Genomic DNA, 8,623 nt, shown 5'->3' with positions numbered 1-8,623 from the left:
AATTTTTTACAAATTGAGATAAACTCCTCTACATATTCATATCGTAAACCGTAAAATTACTTCCGAAATCATGGTTTGGTTTCCATCTAAACACCTCCTTAAATCCCAAGCGATCGTTTTCCATCAGATTCCTCATCTCACTCGGACAAGTATCAAAACAGAGATCCCCTGTTTGGCTGGCGCATCAGCTACTTCATTAGCTTGCCTTCCGATAAAGCACAGCTTGATCTCCCAGTCATACTTTGGCAAATCATGCATCTGCATTGACAAAAGGCTACAGCAGTGGTTGGGATTATTCTGTTGGCATCAGATTCAAGTATAATCCCCTTGACAAGCCAGAATTCCACGCGAGTAAATAGTAATTAAACCAACAAAAAAATGAAGGAATCGAAGGCCCAAAAGTTGGAGTCCCTTTCAGAAATGGGCTCTTGGGGCCCAAGCCTATTTTGTGAAGCCCATTACAGTCCAACTCATTTGTTCTTTGTCACCGCTCACTCATTATGCTATTTATAGGAGGTTCAAACTCACAACTTCATACCTGAAAAAAGTGTTTGATGCAACCACGCTCTTGTTTAAGTCGCTTGTATATGTTTATCAATTTCATATATTTATATATTTTTTCAAATGATTATGAAAATGTACGATTATATGTAGATTTTATAATTTTTTTTTATTTTTACTCATAGTTTTCTTTCTTTTGTCTCTTTGAATACGATATATGTTTATTGTCCTGGAAAGAAAAGATATATGTTTATTTTTATAATAACAAATAATCAGGCTCATGTAAAAATATAATTTTATAAACGCTTACCAGTTACCATTCTCTCCATTTGTCACTCCTAACATATTTTGTGTGAATCCCTTATAATCTAATCATTTTGTTTGGTAAAAAAGGTATTCATTTTATTTTTGACAGACTTTTTAAAGGTTTATAATGGTGCAACTAAGAATAAGTCAAACTTGCCCTTATAATCTGGGCCTCTAGATTCTGACCCTAGGATGAAATTGGACCTTAGGCCCAGGCCCAAGCCTCAACTTGGACTTTGATTTACATTTTGATTCACTTAGCAATGAGAGATAGCCCAACCAACGGAATTTGGATCTAACAAGAGAGGCTCGTCCCTACAATACGGTAAACCAAGTTTTGAATTCTCACTGAAAAATATATTTATATTTAGTATCCGACAGTATCTCAAAAAGAATTATCTTTAATTAAAAAGAAAAAAGAAAAAAGACAGAGAGAGAGATGGCCTAAAGAGAAAGGATTAGGTTTTTCCATTATTACAAACGGGGCCAAAGCCTAAGCTCAAAACAAGAAACTGAACACTCGGCTCCTCAGGCCCGTCTTATCCTCACGCAGAAACCCGTACACCTTCAGGGGGTTCAGTCAAAAACTGCACGGCCTGGGGTTGAAGAAAGCTCTAGTGTGCTAGCTAGCCAGTCGGCCCCCTCATTCGTTTCTCTCATCACGGGTCTAAGCTCCAGAGAAAGGATTTTTTTTCTTTTTAATTATAAATACTTATCACTGTCATCTGATCCCTTAGCACTGTTCAAGAGTTGGTAAGCACGATCATCTAATTCCTTAGCACTGTTCAAGAGTTGGGAATACTTGAGTATTTTTTTTAAAAAATACTTTTTCATGAATCAGGACAAACTCTTATATACATATATATTTATTTTGTATATCGTAAAATAACTTTTAAAACCATAATTTGGTTTTTATTCAAATATCCTCTAGATGGATATTGAGGTAGACAACATAAATCAATCTAGTTTTTTTTTTTGTTTGTATTTTCATGTTTTTTAATATTTTATTTTATTTTTGTTTTATTTTTTAGTGTAAGCTTAAGTAGGTTAATAATAAAAATTATAATACATTTTTTACATTTAATATAATTTAATTAATTATGTTTGAATTCATGTAAAATAATTAACAGGTTTGTATAGAAGTTTTGTGCTGCTCATGAGAGGGTATTTTCTAATAACTTTTTTTTAGCATATTGGACATTATAATCTCTGCAAGAAAGTTCATTATCTTAGTTACTGATAGTTACAGTAAAATATGATTACTACTATGATATGTGAATTATTTTCAGATCTCATTGGTTATAGTTTTAGCCACGTATTCCTATATTTAATAATCTAGTGAAAACTCTACTTAGACAACTCTTAAAAAAATATAATTCTATCTGCATGTTTTCATGTGTCTTAAATTTACTTGACTCTTGTGCTACAATTACATGCTTCTTGCCTTGCAGGTTGAGGGTTATTGCAATGTCGATTCTCTTCACAGCAATGCCTATCTCCATGTTTTTAGGAATAATCCAGAATGTGTCGATGTCGTTGTCTTAAATAAGATTTTTACTACGTCGCGTTTCACACTTTGTCTCGTTGTGGCTCTTTAGGAGAAGTAATGCAAAGCTAGCTTTGATACCAAATGAATCAAGGATGTGTTAATGCATTTGAATTTAGAGCATTGCCTTAAATAAAGCCTTGTATTACATCACGTTTCACAGTTCATTCCACTGTTTGTAAGTGGAAGTTGTGCAAAGCTAGCTTTGATACCAAATTGATCTTCACTATCCACCTCAGAATCAAGTTGGCTCATAATCACACGTGCTTTTTTGATGTCAAGAATATGATTGGATACTGAGGCAATTTTTGAGGCGGCTTATAATCATGCATACATTTTGACTCAGAATCAAGCTTAGTAATATGTCATGTCTTTCGTTTAATAGGCTAAAAAAAAAAAAAGTTAAGGTGCGCCCAGCACCCCAAAATATTTATCCAGATGCGTCCAGTGGCCTAAAGTAATTTTGGGTGCATCCAGTGTCCTAAACTAACTAAAATAGTGCGTCCATATCCCAGGCTAACAGAAATGTTATGTTTAACCGTTACTTTCCTAACTCAGTTTAAAGTTGACCCCAGATATTCTAAATGGTAGACGTAACATTTGATGTGTATTATTCTTACTCAAAATTGAATTAATTTCCTTCCTCTTCTTCTAAATAAATTGACTTTTGAGTGAGAATAATACACATCGGGTGTCCATGTGTCTACCATGTAAAATATCTGGGGTCAACTTTAAGCTGAGTCAGGAAAGTAACGGTTAAACATAACATTTCTGTTAGCCTGGGATATGGACGCACCATTTTAATTAGTTTAGGACACTGAATACACCCAAAATTACTTTAGGCCACTGGACACACCTGAATAAATAGTTCGGAATGTTGGGTACACCTTAACCAAAAAAAAAAGAACAACAAATAAACTAATAAGCTTAGTTATTAGTAATATTCATCGAGCCCAATAACTAATAACTCCATAAAGCCTGTTTCACCAACTGGTCATGCATCTTGTTGGAAGAGCCATCAACCACTTGTAACTCGACTTGTCAACCTATCTTCATCATGCTTTTAACTTCACTAATAAGAGGCCACTCTTTATGCGTGTCAGGGTTTTATTATAAAAAAACTTAATTGAGTACGCTAGGGTTTTGGCTCGTCTAGGGCCTGGCGGACATGCATTGCTTAATATGAAAAAAAGAAATGATAAATCACTGTTGCAATTTTTTTTTAAAATAATGGCCATTTTTTGTTTGTCCTCTCACTTCATACTTGCAATAACAAAAACAAGTGTGAAATATAGTCCTTGGCAATGATGACAGTTTGAGCTTACATGCAAGCTTATAATGAGTTAATATAGGTTTATGTTTAACCTCATATAAATCATTTCATTTGTGTTCAGCTTTCTATTACTATTAGGGAAAAAAAAAGTCTTTTAGACCGATTAAAATAAATACTCCTCCTATCCTTAATATAGGACCCAATTGTTGAATTGATTTTGGTCCTAAATATAAGACCCATTTATCATATTTATCAATTTTTTCTAAACTACCCCTATGAATACTCTCTCAACCATAATTGAGTAGAAGAGGAAGAGGAGGTATAAAGAAAAATGATTATGGTATTTTAGGAAAAACACGTCACATTTCTTATAATTAACTAACGTACATAACTTTCTTAATCTAATCAAATTAGTTAAATGAGTCTTATATTAAAGACAGGAGGAATATCTTAGATTGAGCTTGAGACCGATCTAGAAATAACTGGTTTAGAAAGTCTGTCACTTTTTATAACAGTTGCACACCTGATCTAAAAAAATTAGCATTATAAAAAAAAAAGTCCACTTTTTAGATAAGCTATTTCCATAACTGATCTAAAGAGTGGACATATTTTTCTCATGTATATATGTACGCAATTTATTTTCTTTAAAATCCCTTTTTCATGAAACATAAATTCAGTAACCAACCCAAAACTTTCAAGTACAATTAATTTGCAATATAAATTTCTAACAACTAATTTTTTATTCTTTAATCTAGCTAAAGTTACAATGAAGTTTGAACTTGCCACAATTATGTTTTAATTAATAGGGTTAATACCAATTCTAATTCATAAAATTTGACTTTATTTCGATTTTAATCCTCAAAATTTGAAACCAATAATTTTAATACTTAAAATTTGATCTCATTTTGGTCTACGTAAAAATTTTTGGTTCATGTAATAATATTTCTACTCCTTGAAATAAGGTTTTAAGAGCTAAAATCACTGCCTTCAAATCTCAAGAATGAAAACTACAATGATATAAAATTCCAGAGTGTTAACTCTTTATATTAACACAACCTACTATTGTTGCACTTGAAAGAATATTTCAAAGTGCTCAATAAACCACAAAATGTAACACACTTGAAAAAATATTTCAGAATACAGTAGACAAAGTCAGAAAAATATTTCAAGGTACTGGTCAACCTTAACCCAACATTTTATTTAACAGCAAATCTCCAAATCTGATCCAATACTACAACAAAACAGGACTCGCCGTAGTTGAAGGACTAAATAAATCTCACAGTGGCAGATCCGAGGATAAGAAAGCTGAACACAGGTGAAATGATTTATATAAAAGCTAAGCCATAAACCTATATTAGCTATATATAAACCTATGTTGAGTTATTATAGGATAAGAGTCCCTATAATCTTGGAAACAAATATTCAACATTTGGAGGTACTTCATTGAATTATTTCTCTTCCTATATATTCAAGAGCAAAAAAGCATATGAATGCTATTTGAAATGCTCCCTCCACTCTTGCCTTCTGGTTTTTTTTTTCCCAGCCAAAAAGAGTAAAGCTTTCATTTCTTTAAATTCTCTTCAAGTCTCTCAATTGCTGCACTAATCCCGCTCTTTACTTCTTCCCTTCGATCTAATTCTGGATGTGAAGAAACAGGGTTCCCTTCATTAGCTTTTTCTACAAGCTTCAGATGTAACCAACCTGTCAGGCATTAATGGAACATAACTTCAGCAGGTAGCCAGATTCCCAAATCCATCAAATTACTTCTCCAAAATGTACTTTATTGTAATGTAATATAATTAATCATCCAAACACTAGAATAACTACAAAACGTTTCACCAAACAAATGAACAGTGAATAGCAATCATGTTACAAGTTTCCAAAATTAGTTTTAGCGTTTCACTAATACTTCATTTGAAAGGGAAGAAAGTGGAGAGGATTTTTTTTTTTTTACCTGGTGGGGAATGAAAATTTGGGAACTTACTTTTCATGACAATAAGAATGGAAACACATATGGTAAGAATATTACACAGCTGTTCTCCATTAAATACCAACTCAGCAAAAAGAATTAATTATGTTGAAAGATTTTTCATTCTCTTTCCTTGAGGCATAGAAATAGATGAGGTGGCACTATGGCATTTCAGACGTTTCGGCTTCTCTCTTTCTACAAAGTTCTGTTCTATTATTGGTGGGGCGGGGGGAAGAACAATCTGCAGATTTTAGTATGAGCAATACAGAGACTTTAAAAAAAAAATCCAGTTTCCATGAAAACTCTTCAAGGACTAATGTGTAAACAATGTACCGAGAGGAAAACAGAATGCTGCTCCCAGAACGGATCCTAATGCCACATTCCTTGCACGCCAAACAAGTGATCCTGGCACTGAAGTAAGAAATGAACTTATCATATTGAGCTCTTCAGTTTCAAGTATTTACACAAGAAAATAAAATGAACTTCTTTTACTATATTTATCATATCAGTACAGAATGTTCTAGCTTTCCAAAATAAAATTGACTAGATGTATAACTCCTTACTGATCAAACCAAATGTCGCTGCAGTGGCTGATCCAGCTCCAGCAACATTAAAAACATCATGAACACCCCGCTTTTCTGCTAACAGATTCTGTAGACCATAAAATGCAGCAGTGAACATCCCAAGGCGTACTCCACCAATTATTGATCCCTTAGTAACTCGAATAAATCGCTTCTCCATTGCATCTCTCATCAACCGATATTGCTCACGTTTATCTGGAGTGCTCCCAAGCTTCAACATCACTTCTGCATCCTTGCTCTAGCAAAACATAGAAAAGTATTAATCGATAATTGAGTGGAGATAAGGAAAAAAAGCATATTAGCTAATGACATGCGAACCACCACGAAAAGGATGTCTGATTAGTTAAAAAGTAAAAGGGCGTCTAAATTAGATTCTCTCTTTCAATGGTAAACAACTATTATACTTGTAGTTCACAGTTCTCACATGCCACAATTTGCAAGATTTTTCACAAATATTAACTTAGTAGTCATGTTTGTAAAACAGGAGATATGGATTCTTATTGAATTCAGATGTAAACAACTTCTAACAGCCAGAACATACATACATGTACATTAATGAGATTAACACCGTTTTCAAAGGTTATTCGTAATTTTTTTTCCTTCTGTTTTTTGCTTCTTTTTTTTTTTTTTTTTTTGGGGGGGGGGGGATTGAAAGGACAACTCATTGGATATATAAGCGCATTATTTAGCAACATGTTGTACCCCATGCGTCCCTTTTTTCTGTGTAAGTGTGATTTTATGGACATAGCAAATGGCATCAACATGCTGAAAGAAATGCAATCGACCCAAAAAAAAAAAAAAATCCACTCAGGTCGTTGCACTCTTCCAACACCATTCAACCTCTCCAAAGATCCACATTTCAGTACAGTTATATTTAACAGTATCTTACTCACAATCTAATATTATCTCACATTATACTTTTTTTAAAAATATTTGGTGAACATTTCATTTTATACTTTTCCTCCAGGTACATTTTCCCTCACCCTAAACTCATGCTTTTGCAAGCAACGTTGATTATCTAGAACTGCAAATAAGCAAACTAACATCAACACCCTCCTAGCAATGGTGTCCAGCTCAGCTCCTCATAGTTGCTTTCGTAGTGTGCAAATCAAACCCAACTTCATGAAGTTATATTACCTTAATTTCAGTAACCTTTCTTCATTGAAATATTAGTATTCTTGGTGGGCCACAAATGAAATGACATGATGCTTGAAGCATCTTTTATTTGCAAACTTACAACAGAAGCAGATGCCTCCTTGCTGCCTCCATACAACATGCCGGCAAATATTCCAACAACCGTTGCTGTACCCCGTTAACAGTTCCAGCTAATTTGGAGTATCCTAATAAAGGAAAGTAGGAGATTAGCTATAAAAGCAAATTCAGTTTGGCACCATAAAATTTACAAACCATTATAAAAGATCATATTTTAAAAGCTTACAATAAATGGAGAAAGAAGTATACCATTTTACTAGGAATTATTAACTGAACATTTTGAAAATTAGCCAGGACTCATGCGCAGTAACAAATTTACTATTCATGTGTTCGATGCACAAACCATGTACACATCATTGGCTATGTAGCAGGGAAGGGAAGCCTGACTACTGATAGAAGGGCATATTAAAGCTAGAAGTCTACTGTGTCTAGTAATCATGCTTACCAACCCCCCGAAACTCTAGTTTATAAACTTCATTAGCAAGATGTCTGTGAAATTTTGACAAACCAATCCTACATTAGCAAAGCTCTGCTGCTTACTGCTTATCACTCAATTTGTGATGTAACTTATGAGATCAGTTGGCCAAGCTTTAGGCAATTAATATGCTTAATATCTAAATTTGATAGATAATTGTTGTTTGCTTTAGGGAGAAGAACCAAATCCGGAACCAAGATTGAACCTAGCTTGACAATTTGGTGGGACTTGTGAAGTCAGAGCTCCCTAAGTCACTAACAAAATTAACAAGGGTAATTCTCCAACTCCGACTCAATGAACCTTATTAGCAAGAGATAGAGTGTAACATCAAATATATCAATGGGGTTATCAATACGAAGATACAAAGTAACTTCTACGCCTCTCTCCCATACAAACTCTTTCCAAACAACCAATAATATATCATTACAAATTCAGTACCACAGATAGCTACATGTTATCATAACGTAGAATAAAAATCATCAATTCAAGGAAGATGGGGTGAAACATGTTACATATGGAACGGAGGATTCTGAGTTCCCTGTGGTTTCCATTGATGGAGGGATACAAAATCAACGATCCTTTGATGAAATGCAAACGAACTTCAATAACTTGCTTGGTTGCCAAGAAATTAGGATAGACAAGAATCTGAAAACTGTTTTTGGACTTTGAAACGGATCAGTGAAATCACTATGCAACTAGCAGAATCCTAAACTAATTCACATACTGAATTTTGCGGACTCATACTCGTACTGTTGCACCA

General features: G+C 33.9%; 1 protein-coding gene across 1 annotated transcript; it reads right to left on the bottom strand.

Annotated features, from left to right (window-relative positions):
- Positions 1-4,932: 4,932 nt before the first annotated feature.
- On the bottom strand, positions 4,933-7,482 carry LOC114733192 (uncharacterized; the record flags this gene model as incomplete). The annotated part of the gene is made up of 4 exons (XM_028920603.1): positions 4,933-5,327; positions 5,929-6,006; positions 6,159-6,414; positions 7,414-7,482. Coding segments are annotated over 4 exons (543 nt in total), but the record flags the coding sequence as incomplete, so codon positions are not given.
- Positions 7,483-8,623: the final 1,141 nt, after the last annotated feature.

The sequence above is a fragment of the Neltuma alba genome, unplaced genomic scaffold, assembly GCF_004799145.2.
Source record: "Neltuma alba isolate B1F8T4 unplaced genomic scaffold, ASM479914v2 tig00012981_pilon, whole genome shotgun sequence".
In the NCBI taxonomy this organism is placed as follows: domain Eukaryota; kingdom Viridiplantae; phylum Streptophyta; class Magnoliopsida; order Fabales; family Fabaceae; genus Neltuma; species Neltuma alba.
The sequence above is the reverse complement of the archived record's forward strand: the minus strand, read 5'-3'. Positions and strand labels throughout refer to the sequence as shown.